Genomic DNA, 16234 nt, shown 5'->3' on the forward strand with positions numbered 1-16234 from the left:
ACTCTAGAAACAATCGGTATTACATAGTTTGTCAACTGCAAAATGTCCCGCTTTGCAATTACCTCATAATTCTTAAAAAAAAACAATTAAATGTATCCTCAAAAGATATTTGTGTATGTAACGTGTTTACAGTATGTGTAAAAACAATTTAACCATAAATATCTCCCACGACAAATGCACTATTTACTGCTGTTTGAGTAGCATTTGATAAAATCTACAATGACCATCTTTCTTATGAAATTATTTGGCTTTTTTAATAATGAAAGTATATACTCATGAAGAGGTTTTAAAGATTTATGTCTTGGAATAAATAGGCCTAGCGCAGCGTTCCATCCACAGGTTAACTCGAAAGGGAGACAGATTAACGCATGGTTTTGGTCTTTTCATGAGATTTGCAGGCAATAAATAAAAATATAGAACAATGCCAGCCTTTAAATGTGTAGAACATTGCTCATCATAAGCAGACAAACCCAGTATCTTTAATAGAATATTAACTTTAACATTTAATAAAACCTTGAGGCCAACTCTTTCACTACACACACATACCCACACAAAAATGTGCAAAGATTAACAACACACATGTGGCCGGGTTAGCTCAGTTGGTAAAGCAGGCACACATATATAGAGGTTTACTCCTCGACGCAGCGGCCCAGGGTTTGACATGCAGCCCTTTGCTGAATGTCATTCCCCCTCTCTCTCCACTTTCATGTCTTCATCTGTCCTATGGCCTATGGCTTTCACCCACAGTTTGCTTTAAGTTAGCTTGATATACATCAGGAACCAAACTTCAGGGATAAATATTCTTCATTTTTTAATCATCAGTGTGTTGAAAGTGAAATGACCAAAGCAATGTTCTTGCATGTGCACTGAAAACAGATGTTTACCAGGGGCTTTGAAAAATAAAACATTATGCTTTAATCAACTGGAATAATTTAAATAAAATGGCACAAGTTGAATAGATTACCAGTTTAAAAGCTCAATAAATTTGTAGCTAGGATTATACAAATCAGGTAAATCTGTGACAATAAAATATGCTGTATATGGGCTACAACCAGACGTTCATTCTCTCTTATCTGGACTTAACAGGACAAACTGTAGGATGTTATGTTGACCTTTTAACTCCATGCACTAAATCCACTGATTCATGTCCCACTTTCAGGGAACATCTACAATTTACAAACTGATGCGCTGATTGATCGGCCTGTCTGTCAGTCTGGCTCTAACAAGGGTTGTCCACCCATGGACAATGGTGACAACAGGATAAGTGGATAAATAGTTCCTATAAATAGGCTTGTCATTTCCTAAGCTCTGATGATGCAGCGGGGCCGACAGCATGCGCATCGGGCACCACTTCACAACAACGCCTGATAAATCGCAATTACAAGATGGTAATTGTGTGCAGTGTGTGCTGTGTGTAGTCTCAGTACTCTTTGCGTGTCTGTGTGTGTGATTATGTGACAAAAGCATTTTTTTGTGATGAGGACATTTGAGCAGACAATAAGGGCTCCTTGCATTTCCTGGTGGAGACAGGGTAAGAGGACTCAGGGTTAGATTAAAGCCCATTTTGGAGGTTACAATGGTGCATCCTTTGTACTTTGTTCACTAAGCTATGATTACAAAGATGAGAGAAAATGGAGGCTTATTGTCAGGCTGCATTATACTTTATTATTCAAACAGCACTGCCTACAATGAGGATAATCTTCCCCCAATGTGCTTTTTATTTCCATATCTAATTTGTTCTCATTCCGTCTTGTGTGTCTTAGTTCTAGTCAACATCATTTGCACAGCTGGTTCAGTGAAACAGGGTTGGATTCAATGTCAAAAAACTAAATGAAAAACATCAATCATAATAGGTTGATAAACTCATTAAAAAAGGCCGTTCATCAGGTGATTGTGGGCGTACTTAGCGTGCGTTTTCTTTATTTTAGGAGCTGCTCAAGTATTCGACCTGAGCAGCCAAGGAGTCGAGGACTTTGGATGCACAGCCAAAGCCTTAATGCTAGGCTGATTACTTGTCTGGCACTAAAACCAATATTTGAAAAAAGGTGGACTATAATTGTCATAAAGAACTGGGAATGCAAATGATTATTGCTACACTAAGGAGTGCATTAAGTGAGACAGCACAGAAAATTGAACTCTGCCCTACACAAGAAAAGACATACAAGTTTGACAGCTGGCTGCTATACAAACTGCACATTACTGTCACACTGCCACAACCTCAGAGGACTTGCTTTATATAATATCAATAAGTCTGGTCACATTTAGTCAGCCATTTTGGACGTCAAATGAAGCAAAGTGAATCCTCTCAATTAGTAATATAATCACATGACTATTTCATTTTTTTTTTTCAATTAGCTTCTTACTATGAATTATGGCGGCCTACATGAATACATCTGCCAAAGTTAGTGCAGTTCTGTCTATTTTACATTTACCTATTATAATTATTTTCTTGTATTTAATATATCTCCTTAAAGTACTTTGGTAAATATTTATTGTTTTTAATAGTGCTCTATAAGTACATTCTTCGCTTGACTTTCCAACCTTGGAATTCAGAATGACTGCACCTGACCATTTTTGTAACTTTTCTGGAACAGATCATCTTTATGTAACGAGTGTCCAGGTGTGTGGAGGTGTTAAAGTAAGGTAGGTTTTGAACTTCATGATAAAGTTCAAAGACAAAGGGTTTTAGAGACAGAGATCAGGATGGCAATAGGATGCTGTCAGGAAGAGGCTATGATGGGAGGCCTTTAAGTGTGGCCATTTGGTAGCCTGATTATCTGACCACATTTCCGTTGTTCTTCTTTAATTCAGGATGACATTGTGTTCATGTTAGCCGATTTCTTGTTGGAAGGGGTTATGCTCTAACCAATCAATAGCAAGTGATGAATCTGTCAGGCCAATGTTATTTCCAGACGACGTGGAAGCTATGGTGGCGGTTACTTTACATTTGTCACAAAGGCCAAAAAAGGAAAGATTCAAAGGTCTGCAGCCAGGCTGATCATTCAGAACAGTTGTTAACACTTGCCGTTGGACGGCACTTTGAACAGTCTAGTTCATTTTAAGCATACTGTACCCTTAATCTCTCAACCATACTTAAGAAGAAAAAGGTGAAATTTCCCATCCATCCAGCTTTGAGATTGACAATCTTTACCTTTATCACAGACGGAACAAAATCGCTAAACTAAATCCAGCAAGAGCTTCCCCTCCTGCACCTTCAGAAGATCTTCTCCCGGCATACCAGGAGTCACAACGCTGCGCAACAAACCAACAGATTGGAAAGCAGCACTTGCCTTGATGACAGAAGCTCTGATGGGCCAAGTGCTGATGATCAAGCTGACTCCTTTTCTCTTTTACTCCCTCATTCACTCCATCTCCTTCCATCTCCCACATTGGCCCAATCAGGCTAATGAGGCTCGCACTTCCTCCATCCCGTCCTGCTCGCTAAAGTGGCGATTGATTGGAGGGGTGGGAAAGCTTTTAACAAGGGAGGGGTGGGAGAGAAATAATTAGTACAAAGGAGTTTTTCTGCAAACTCCTTCACTTTGGCTTTTCTTATTCCATTTATTTACTGACCTGGACAACATTAGGGATTAACTCTCGAAGGGTATGTTAACTTCTCAAAGTCAGGGTGTAAATCAATCTGAAGCTGTAAACTAAGGCCCGTTTGTCTAATGGCAATGTCTCGCTCCTCTCGGGTCACATCCCTGCGATGATGTCTAAATGTAAGCGTAAAGAAAAAAAAGGGGGGGGTGGCGGGGGGAAGAGGACAAAACTCTGGAGATGCACCATAAAGAATCATAGCTTTTCTTCCATCTCCCACTCAAATTGAGACACAAACTGGACATTAGAGCATCCAGCAGAAACTCTGGGCACTGAACCTTGAAAGCTCAAATTTTTCAGTACACGGAGAGCATTAATGTCGCTGCCCAAATGACCAGTAAAGTGGTCTTTCTGACAGTTGTACCGTAATTAACTCGGACAGATATGAACTGGAAAAACTAGAGCAGCAGCACTGTCTAATCTCATGCTGCCGCCTCCAAACTTCGCCCATGGCAAAGACACAGATACAAGAGGACAGAGTGGACATAACACGACTTCAGTGCAGTGATGAAAAGTATGAGATACAAGCATCTAGATTTAAGCTAGGACAAGGCGAGGGTTGGCAGTGTGCATGTTAAGAAACCTCCAAAAAGTGCTAGAAAAAACTAGCAGAAATCTACTGCTGAACATAAAACCAAATGTCAGTCAAGCCCAGTTTAAAAAGCTACTTTTCAATTACGTTTTGAAGCATATAGACCCTGATTCCTCACAGTGCCTTAGATCGTCTCAAGCCTTAAGGATATGAAATACGCCCACAGCCTTCAATTTACTTTACCATTAAAAATGAGCCACTTTAAGTGGGTGTGAAAGAGTAATGTTCTATTCATTTGATTTGTACATGTATCATGAGGAGGATTAAGTGAGAAAGGCCTCAAAACAAATACAGGGAGAAATTACTATAGCTTAGATATTAGCTCTTTTCAGAAGCAATATTACTGCACAGAGATGATGGTAATTATAGCAAGCATGTCTCCTCAGTGACAGGCTACTCTAACATTAAAGATTTAAATTTCATTTTTAATTTCACACTGGTTCTATAAAGGAACTTTTTTTTTATTTACACAGCTTTTGATAAAGTCCAGTCTTTAGTACAGAAGAAAAATCTATTCAAGCACATTTATGATTGAGACATTTGCTGTGTTTACACATTAAATACGGTAATTTAAAAGGTCCTGTCACTGCTGTCTGTGGCTGTGAATCAAAGATGACACCCAGTGGCTCTGCACGAACAGTAAAACGACTTAGGTTACAGACTAGAGCCTATGTATGGATCTATTACTTTTATTCGATCAACTGGAAATTAATCAGTAACAATTTTGATAATCAATTAAATAATAAGTAATTTTCAAGCAACTGTGCCAAAGTTTTCTGTTTCCAGGCTCTGAAATGTGTAGCTTTCCTGCTTTTCTTTGTCAGACATGATAGTGAACTACATATTCTTTGGTTTTGAACTGTTGTTTGGATAAATCCTAGTCTGGATCGACGCCAATTAATTTACCAGATAATCGCCGTATGTATTTTGTCCATAGCAAATGCCCCGCCAATCGGTTCCAAATAGTCCCAGTTAGAGAGTAGATGCCGTAAACATATTTTTTGTAAAGGTTTACAATTGTTTCCCGAACAAACCAAGCAGGCCTGCCTTGTTGCACGATCAAAAGTTTCTTCAAAACTGTTTTTTGATTTGATGAACTTTTTTTTAATTTTCAGAGTGTAACGTTGCTCAAAGGTTCCGGTTAATGTTCCTCGATGCGACCGGAGTTTAAAGTAAACACAAAGAAAGCAGAAAGTGAGGGAAATCCGGCGGAACATCCAGCGGTACTATCCGGTAAATGAACCTCGGTCGATCCAGACAACCCACGCAGTTGACTAATCACTCACTTACTCTCCCCCTCTCACACACGTTGACCAACTCTGACAGACTTGCTCTCTCCTCGTTTTTCAACATGAAATAAAATAAAATAAAAAAGTTGTCAAATTTGCAGGTCGCGGGCGCCCAGATGGCTCAGTTGGTGGAGTGGGCGCCCATGTGTGGGGGTTTGCTCCTTGACGCAGCGGGCCTGGGTCCGTCTCCGACCTGCGGCCCTTTGCTGCATGTTGTTCCCCCCCCTCTCTCTCCCCTTTCATGTCTGTGGCGGTCCTGAAAAAATTATATTTTGCAGGTCGCACATGTGCGAGTAGTTCTAAAAAGTACTCGCACTGTCTCAAATATGGTCGCAGTCTGGAGCCCTGCCAAACTACGGTATGTGGGAAATGTGTGGTTTGATGAGACAAAGGCCTTAATTCTAAAACATATGTTTGGCACAAAGCCAAAACAGCTTATCATCCAAGGAACACCATACCCACTGTGAAGATTGTTGGTGGTAGCAACTGGAGGCCTGCTTTGGGCTGCTTCTCTTCAGCTGGGTCAGGGGCTCTTGTCAAGATAGACAGGCTAATGAATAGCTCAAAATATCAAGATATGTTGGCATAAAACCTGCTGGCCTCTGTCAGAAAGCTGAAGATGAAGAGGAACTTCACATTCCAACATGACAATGACCCAAAGCACTCACCCAAGTGGACTAAGGCATGGCCTCAAACACGGAAAATCTAAGTCGTTGATCTTGATCCCATCGAAAACGTGGAATGACCTAAAGAGAGTTGTACACAGGAGATCCCCTCACAATTTGAAAGCAATTTTTATTTATTTTTTTTTTTGCAAAAGTAAATAGAGATTTATTCCCAAAGACTTGCTGTTGTAACAAATGCAAAGGGTGTTTCCAGAGTTATTAGTTAGGCGGGGTGTGCAGACGAATGCAATCATCGTGTTATTTTAAACATTTTAAATGTTCCTAATAACTGACTATTTGTTGTTTCCTCTGGAGTTTTGTTTGATGGAAGATCACATAAAAGATGGAACACGCCTGACATTCACTTCATTGTTATTTTGGTCCATTTAAAAAAACTGCAATTTCATAAGGGGGTGTAGACTTTAGGTGTTCATGGCAGCGCTAAGTTCTGATAGCACATCATATTTACTCTGAAACCTAAGCAGCATCAGCAATACCAATTTGCCTCTGGAAGTGCTTGTGTGGGTTGGTACAGACAGTTGACGGGTATATTGTGAGAATGTGTCCTTTAGCGCAGGTTCACAAAACACAAAGTCAGGGCAGTGGGGATACTGCTATAGGAACTAGAGCTAAGGAAGTACAGTTACTAGGGCAGGGAGAAACAGTGCGGTTCATGAGGGATCTGTAACTGGTTCTGCTTCACAGCAGCAGCATATGAGCCCATTTTGCTTTTTTGAGTAAACAATACAACTCTTAATTAATTATTACAAAAGTAGAAAGGTCAGCTGAGAGGCAGATTTGTATTTTATCTTGCTTTAATTTAAGCAGCCCTTATGCATCAAAACACACACACACACACACACACACATACATTCAGGCCCCATGTTATAGTATCTGGTCTTCTTTTCACAGTCTATGTATCTGTTTTGAGGCTTTCTTAGAGCACACACACACACCCATGTAAAATATTTGTCTGCGATAGCAAACTTGGTGTGACATTTTGCATCTTGCGATATGAGCCTGTCCTAAGAGGAGCTGACAAGAGCTCAAGGGTAGATGTATGGTTACTGCAGCACAGAGAGACATAGAGAGCACACACTGTGGGGGCCTGCGGGACCTCAATAGTCTCTGTTCTGGGATTTCCATCACCTCCTCTGACCCCTGTTACTACCAGGGAGGCTGGCTGGATCACAACAACACGTCTCTCCTGATTAAAACCTTGGATAAGTGACTTGATGAAAAAGTGGCAGCCATCCTGTTTCTATGCTGTTTTGCTGCACCATTTCATATTTATCTCTAGTTGTTACTGTTGTTGTTGTTAAAGTGATCCTGTTACCAATCGGTTACTGTTTTTGTTTTTTTCGTTGACCTTGTAAAGTGCCTTTGAGTAACTTTTAAAGTGCTATATAAAATACATGTATTATTACTATTATTATTATTATTATTATTATTATTATTATTATTATTATCCAAGAATGAAATGCAGCCTTGAAAACATGAATTCCTCAGGCAGGAAAAAAAATGCTACAGCTGGCTACAACTTGATTATCCACTAAAAAGTGCTACATGATGCACATACTTAAAACAAACAGACTATCAACAGCTTAAGCACTGAGACTGGAGTAGATATTGTGGCATTCAAAGTCAATCTGTGACAAAAATCACTTAATCCTTGGCCCGATGCTGTTAAATCCCTTATAAAGTGGTTACGCATGCAAAGATAGATTTCCACTCCATGTCCCCTATTACTCCAGTCAAATGAGGAAAATGCAGCTCAGGTGAGATCTGAAAAACAATTTTAGCCGCTCTGAAGCAATTTACAACAACAAGTCAGGCCTGACAGTCTTCCATACACGCTTGAGCAGTGGCGAAAGCATGGATGTCTGCCAGGTGCTAAGCACGGCGCTAAGCTCCATTGACAAAGCCAGCTAAGAATCCGTGAAGCCTTGCAGAAGGAGTGTGATGCTGTGCCACTGTAGGGCAATGCTCTTGTAAGGGGCTCTATACCTGCAGAACCGAGGGGTTTTATCCTCTTAAAAATCACCAAACAGGATCACTGAACGCATCTCTCTCACCTTTCTCCTCCAGCTGTTCTAGTCGATGTCCTTCCATCTGTCTGTCTGTCTGTCTGTCTGTCTGTCTGTCTTCATCTATGCCCAAACAACGCCCTGGTCCCTTCATCCTCTTTATCCTCTATAACCCTAAGCCTCATAACCAACCTCCACTACAGCTATCAGTCTTCATCAACCACAGACTTCTCTGGAATCAATAAAAGATGCTCCACCGCTGGGTTGAATTTATATTGGAGGCATCCAAGCTCAAACACTGATGTTCAATTATTGATGCTTACCCCCACACCCATCCTCTTATACGTAGTTCTGTAATAATGAAACATTCAAGCTGCATATTAATGTATCTATCTTTACATTTTACAGTGAGATAACGTCAAAGCTCTGATTACCATATCAGGCTTTCCGACAGTGCTGTATATCCAGAAACTAAAGACCAAGGCTGTTATATATGAAAAAGAAAAGGAGAAAATCCTCACATTTGAGAAGCTGGAATCAGAGTAGGTTTGGCATTTTTGCTTGAAAAATGACCGAAACAATTTATCGATTATCAAAATTGATTGACAATCGATTAATAGATTTATTATTGCAGCTCTAAAAATATATTACACATTGCATTACAATACATTTAACAGACAAAACTAACCTTAGTCAAAATAATGAGCAGATTTATTGATAATGAATATAATCAGCGACCCTGATGTTTTTATTTGGAAACTAGATGTGAAAAACTGGAGTTGTCTTCAAGGACAAGACATTTAAATGTCGCAACGCATTCAGCGCAGCAGTTTGTGCCACTAAAACAACTGGAGCGAGACAGCGAGGTACCATCAGTTGAGAACTCAAGAACCAGGAGTAACCAAACATCTGGATGTTATGAATATGGTGAGCCCAAGAAGACAGTCTGAAAAATTTTAACGTTCTAAGAAAAACTTTCCACGTCCCCAAAACAAACAGCTTGACGGTGGTGTGTTGAAAATATGAAAGGGGGGAACAGCATATAGAAACATGCATCCTCTTTACACCCCTCAATTACTCCGTCCCAAAAAGTTTTTTTAGCCACCTGAACTTTATTTTATATATACTATATATACACACACTTTTAAATAAAGTATATTAGCATACCTTGTCTTACTCAGAATCAGTTGTTGCAGAAGGGGCTAATGTTTAGTTAGAGTTGTCTTATTTTCAGGCCAGAATGTATTAAAGGTTATGATGTGTTTGAGATGATGTCTTGACTGAATTGCACTATTTGATTTAATCAGAATCTCATCTTTTTTCTGTGAAAACTTTTCAAGTCTTCCATTAGTTATAACTGGCTTGTTTGTGCTTGGCTTCTCTGAAGAAATGCTTGTCCTTATGATCGACAATGTTCCTTTTTAAAAGCCTACATCACAATGATGCCACGCTGACAGTAAAAAATACGCATTCAGTGGAGTCTGTAAGTGAGACAAAATCTGACCTTTTTTTCCTTCCTGTCTGTCAACATCAGGTCAACATCCCGCCCCTGCTATCCACCCGCTCATCGGTCCAGCTTTCTTTCTAGGTTTCTTATCTGTGAGGAAGTTACAGTACAGTCTACAGACACCCTCTCTCTCTCTCCCATCCTGTCTGTCACCTGCAGGCCAAGAAAACTATTGGCTCTTATCTTGTATCTCTCAGCTGTTGCCACGGTGAGTGGGTTTCCAGCGCCATCCGACAGCTTTATCTCTGACCTGCAGAGGAAAACCTGGGAGACCCTATCTCATGCATGCATACACAAACATCATAGGACACCTGCACTCAAAACACACGCAAAAGTACACCACAAGCACGCACACCCGTCCTGATATAGCACCGCACACACACATCCATAGAGCCATGTTCATGTGTGCTGTTTATTTCTGGCAGCAGGTGTATACATGCAGACAGGTATCAGTCCTGTATAATCAAACACACACACACACACACACACACACACACACACACACACACAGACACACACACACACACTCAGCGAGCAGAAATTGTGACAATGACAAGTGGTTCAAGCTCTAAAAACTGAGATAGGACCAGAATATTCTTTATCACTTGACGGTGCACGGCTTAATTTTAGGGACAGTTTTTTATAGTCTAGCCTGAAAGATTTAGCAGCCGACTCTGCTTCTGCATTTACTCTCACACACAGTGTTAGCTCCACTGGAAAAAAGTACATTACACAAAGAAATACTGAGAGAACATATATGTCCAGTTTTTAAATCTTTTTCAATTAAATATAAATTCTACGCAAAGAGAAAAAAGGTAGGGCAAAATAAAAGGCATTTAATGTCAAACACGTTAAAATCCCGACAAGTGCTGGAATGGAAATGAGCAATACAACTTTTGCTAGGGAAAATGCAGCTCAGTAGAGCTAAGCAAATTTGCATTTAATCAATTTGAAAAAAGGTTTTAATGCAAAGTTAGTTGCAGAGACGTCGTTACACACACACACACACACACACACACACACACACACACACAAACACACACACTCCAAGAACTCATCACTCCAAAGACATTTCATTGTGCAATCCATCTTAATCAGCAAGCCCATCAGAGACAATATATCCTCCCCTCCATCTCTCTCTCCTTCTCCGGACGGAGTGATTGAGGGGTGTAAAGAGGAGGATGTTTCTGCCCGCCGTCTCCTCCCCTCCATATCCCCCTCACCCACCCCCACCAGGAAGGCTCTTAAGTGCTTGTGGGTTTTTATGTTTGTAGTGTTTTATAGGAGTGGGCAAGAGCCAGGGGCTGTAAAAGTGTGGAAGGAAGGGGGGAGTGGGCGGAGGAGGGGGAGGAGAAGAGGAGGAGACGTGGGAGGAGTGAAGAGTTACTGTAAATCCGATCTTTATTGAGAGCAACACAAACGACAAACAGCGCCCAGCCTCCATGGAACGCCCTCTTTACCTGATCTATCAGTGCTGACTGAGGGTAGGAAGGAAGGAAGGAAGGAAGGAAGGAAGGAAGGAAGGAAGGAAGGAAGGAACAGGGTGGAGCAGCACATTACTTAGTTTCCACCTGTTCATTCAAAGGTCCCCGGTGCTTCTGTGTCTGTGTCCACATTTACATATGTGTGTTTTCGTTGGTCTGTAGTCAATTGCTCACCACCAGCCAGGCCTGGAAGCCCCCCTCCCAACCTGCCTACTAGTCTGCCAGTATAGCGTATAATTGGCTACAGTTGGCTTCAATTGAACGTTTGCTGCGTTATGGGCTAAATGATTCTTCAAGGCCTCTCATAGTAGCCAGAAAGAAATCCGCAAAACTCCCTTCCACATGTCAAAAACCACAGGCGCTGATTTGGCTGCTTTCTTTTTTTAAAGATTATTTTTTGGGGCTTTTCCCTTTAATCAACAGTGACAGTGGATAGACAGGAAAGAGGGAGAGGGGATGACACGCAGCAAAGGGCCGCAGGTTGGATTCGAACCCTGCCCGCTGCAAAGGACTCAGCCTATATGGGGAGCACGCTCTTACTGGGTGAGCTAGAGGTCGCCCCTGATTTGGCTGCTTTCTAACGCTCATGCTTTGCTTTTAGAGCTGCAACAGGAGAATAAGCTTGCAAGCAATGTTCTAAATGAGCATAACTGTCTCTTTTATAATTGTTCTCTTGACCCTCGATGTCTATTGGCCTCTCTCTTTTATTTTAATGTCATATCTCTTTAAGTGCGACTGACATCACTGAAAGCCTCTTAGTCAATCAGTTAGTCATCGAATGAAAATGTCAGCCGCTTAGTCGACAAAATGACTACGGAGACAGTCAGCTGGCCGGCCAGTCAGTCAAACAGAATAAGGACGATGAGACTCTGGTGCCCAAAACCCGTCTGCGGGTACCCTGTACCTGCTTGTTGCCATGGCAATGCAGTCTGAGATTTAAATACTAGCCTGTGTCCTCTCCCTACCTCTCTTTTATCTTCTTTTCACTCCTCCAGACTCTCCCCTCGCTTTTTGTGAGTCGGTGTGTTGACTCTCTCTCATGCTCTATCTCTCAGTCATGTTTCCTCTGGCATTGTCTCCCCCCCCCCTCACCTTGCCTTGTCCTCTCTGCTAAATGACACTTTACTGGCTGTTTCCTCTTGTTAATTCCATGCTACTTTGCATCGTGCGACTCTGTAAAAAGCTCTTGTAAAATGCACACTGCAACACAAAGTCGGCGCTACAGACACACAAGAGATAAATTACAATTACTTACTGTATATACACACACGTAATTACTTTAACATTTGCAGGCAGATGCGTGAATGGTCGCAAGCACACACAAACACAAGCAGTAAAGCCATAAATGAGAGTGAAATATCAACATAGTCAATGGTTGCTGCCACAGCGTGCACCTGCTGACAGTCAGCTGCCAATGAAGATCTATCATTTTCTGCTAAAGCCTCATCATCAAGCATCATTTAGGCATGCTGGCCTGCCTCACTCTCCCCCGATGCACCGTCTGTGCCAAGGCACTGATTAAATTTCCCCCAAATGCCCAAACAGCCTTGTGGGAAAAGGACTTCAGTAAATGAGCTGGCTTTTGGCTCCATCTAATGGTCACTGGAAAAAGCTCTAATCCTACAACAACTGAAGGAAGGAAGTGTGTTATGCGGGCATACTTGTCTTTAAAAATGTATAAAGATCATAACAATCATTTAATAAAATGTATTAGGTTAGATGAATACAGTATATCCACTGACGTTATCAGCTTTTTACTATATTTGGTATCAGCTTTTTATTGTTATTCAGCTTAATTCTGACGCTTTTGATTACAGTTTGTTTAACTAATTTTATAACTGCTCAGTATTACATTGGTTTCTCTATGGAAAGCCCAAATAATTATATTTCGGTATTAATAAACTTCCTCATGAGTATTGATATTTTTATTATAATTAACCTAGGAACAAATTCATTTTCTTATTGTCTGCAAGTCATTTAAAAAAAATTTCACCACATTAAAAATGATTTTCTGCCAGAACAACTTCTATTTTATTTTAGTATGTTTTCATGTCGGCTGAGACAATTAGCCACTATATATTGAAACGTATTTGGCAACAATTTTATCACCAATTAACTATATATATTATAAATTGTTTGAACAAAGCTAAAATGGCAAATATGGCAAACAATAATTATTGTAATTTGAACATCTTTGGGTTTTGGATTGTCATTCCAAAAAATTAAATAAGACATTTGAAGATGTCCTTTCAACATCTCATAGATTTAACAAAAAGTGGATTGGTCCAAAAAAAAAAATCAACACATTTACTGGTAATGAAAATAATCATAAGATGCAGCAGTACCCACCAGTTGCAAAAATGCAACAACAACAAAATTAGAGTTTTGTTTGGCTGTGATAACGGATGGTGTCCCCAGAACAAATGGCTAGGGCAAATACATAGACAGGACAAAAAATAAACAATGATTCTTAAAGCTCCATTGTGTAATTTTTTTAGTTGATTCTTAGCAAAAACCCCTTTGTTCTTTCACAAATATGTACTCATTCATGTGTAATTACTTCCACCAACTAATCAAAGTATTCTCGTAAGCGTAGAATCTGCCATTCAAAATCATTCAGAATACATACAAGAGTGGCTCGAATGACGGCCGCCATGTTGTGCCTCCATCTTTAAAATACATTAGCCATCCGCCTTTCGCGCTTTTAAACTCAGTGGTACCGTGATGAAGGCCAGGGAGAGATTACTCGCCAGGGAAGCAAAAAAGAGAATTAAAACGACAACGCAACAGGCAAAGCAACAAGACCAAAGTTAATACTGGAGTGGCTAGAACAGCTGCGTGTAAACGATGGAGATACTAAGAGCTAATTTCGGGTTCGGCCACCATAGGAGTTCAAATGCGCTCGGAATGGGAAGGGCTAGAAAGTAATACTCAATTTGTTGTCATATACAATTCCACCACTAGATGGGAGAAATTCTTACACAATGTAGCTTTAAGGACCTTTAATAAAACAAAACACACCATTTGTGTATACATGCAGTATGTCCAATCGCAAAAAATTTATTTTAAGACGTTATAGTATCATAAACTACTCTTATGGTGTAATATCCAAACTAGAATTACCGCCTCATGGTTGTGTGCTGTTTTAACCAGTGAAGTTGCAGTCAAGTTACATCCATGTCTGTCCAGACTCATAATATATGTATTGAAGACTTTGTATTTATGTTTACTGTATGTACGTTAAAGAAAACATTACAGTACAGACCTGTTGGTAACCATTTGTCCCTCCCACATCCTGAGAAAACAACATGCCCATAATGAGCACAAACTGCCCTGACGGTTGTTTGTGCTAAATTTATATACAGTACATTCACACGGATGCACAACCAGACTGCGCTCAGTTTAGCACCACGTTTTCAATCCATAATTCTTTCTCATATTTCCCCACTGGTTGGCTTTCTTCTTCATATTGTTCTTGTGCATGTGCTTTTGTAATCCCTTTGCTGAATTTTACATGTGTTGTAAAACAGAGGAAATAAAATGATGTTTCATCTTGTTTTTCATTTTATTTCATCATGTGTGAAATATGAATATCACTGGGGGACCATGTTGGAGACTATCTACACACTGCTCCAACTAAAAACAAACAAACAAACAAACAAACAAACAAACAAACACTCATTTAAACACACATACCTGCATTGACAATAGCGTCTATCTCCAGCTTGGTGATGTCACCGCTGTAGAGGGAAATCTTCTTGTCCAACTTTTCATTCCTCTGGTAGAGAGTTTGTTCAGAAACGCCTGACAATGAGACACACACAAGAAGCTCAGCGCAAGTTTATTCATCATCTCATCACATCCAGAACTTGAGCATTCTCATCATCTCATCACCACCAGTATCTAGACTCCATAGGGAGGTGTCCTATTCTACTGGCTGTTGTCCATCCATTCCTGATCCTGGTCGGGCATTTTACCCTTCCATAAACTTCTGATGTTACATTGCATCTAATGTCAGCATATTCATCTTTTGCTTTGTGTGTGCCTAATTTTGTTTATTTGCCTGCATCAGAAGGTTATATTATATATGAATATATTTATATTTTGCATACAATGTGCTTCCAGCTCTCTTCACGTTATGTTCCTAATTTAGAAAGTGCTTTGATGTGACGTGGCCAAACATCTGATAACACTAGTGAAAGTATTCATGTCTTTGCATCGCTCCGGTATAGTCCCACCAGCACCACCACCCAACCCTGAATGATCTTGACAGTGACTTTGACTGATGTTGGGTGTCTGACCTGCAGTGGGAGTCCAGACTGAGACGTCGGCCAGAGGCACGAAGTTAGACGTCCTGTAGTACCCACGCCTGTCCGTCTCAGACAGAGACAGCAAGAAGTCTGATAGAGACAACAGAGAAAGATAATGGAAGACAGTGAATCGGTTAGCTAGATATAAAATACATATTTTATAAAGTATTTATTTATGTTAAGGAACACAGGGAAACATAGTACTTTTTGGATACCAGACTTAAGAAAAGCTTGATGAATACAAAAAAGATAGCTCATGCATACCCACCTTATTTTTACGGTCTATGATACCCACCTAATGAACACTTAGATTCATACATAAAACCTAACGCATGACGATTATAGTACCATAGAAGTACTTAATGGTCTTTGTGCAGCTTTTGCACTCAAATTCCAGTTTGCTTAAGTACAGATTTACTTTATGAAGACAAGCAAAATACTGCGAAACATTTCATAAGCTTACATATCATGGAAGTTACTTTACTTTAGGGCTGAAGCGTTAAGTCAACAGTGATTTCTGATTAATCGCATGACTCATTTTTTAGAAAGAAGAAAAAACAAATATTTGCGAGTTGCAGTTTCTTAAACTCAACTAATTTGCTTGCTTTTTTCCATTGCATATTATTATCAAATTAATAGTTTTTTAATCAAAAGATCATCTTGGGCTAGATAAGAATTTAAAATGACCATTGTGCAACCCAAATGCATTTATATCATTACTTTGTACTGACTTACATTGTGTTTTATATATTGAATTTAT

At 40.1% G+C, this 16234-nt stretch overlaps 1 protein-coding gene across 3 annotated transcripts in view; it reads right to left on the reverse strand.

Moving 5' to 3' along the window:
* The window catches only part of macrod1 (mono-ADP ribosylhydrolase 1), a 103929-nt gene that overhangs the window by 86761 nt on the left and 934 nt on the right, over window positions 1-16234 (reverse strand). For all 3 annotated transcript variants that reach the window (XM_039812866.1, XM_039812865.1, XM_039812864.1), the window contains exons 2-3: window positions 15466-15564; window positions 14861-14968 (exon numbers count right to left, since the gene is read on the reverse strand). In XM_039812866.1, coding sequence (XP_039668800.1) covers window positions 14861-14968; window positions 15466-15564 — 207 coding nt within the window. The remainder of the gene's footprint in view (window positions 1-14860; window positions 14969-15465; window positions 15565-16234) is intronic.

The sequence above is a fragment of the Perca fluviatilis genome, chromosome 10, assembly GCF_010015445.1.
Source record: "Perca fluviatilis chromosome 10, GENO_Pfluv_1.0, whole genome shotgun sequence".
Lineage (NCBI taxonomy): Eukaryota > Metazoa > Chordata > Actinopteri > Perciformes > Percidae > Perca > Perca fluviatilis.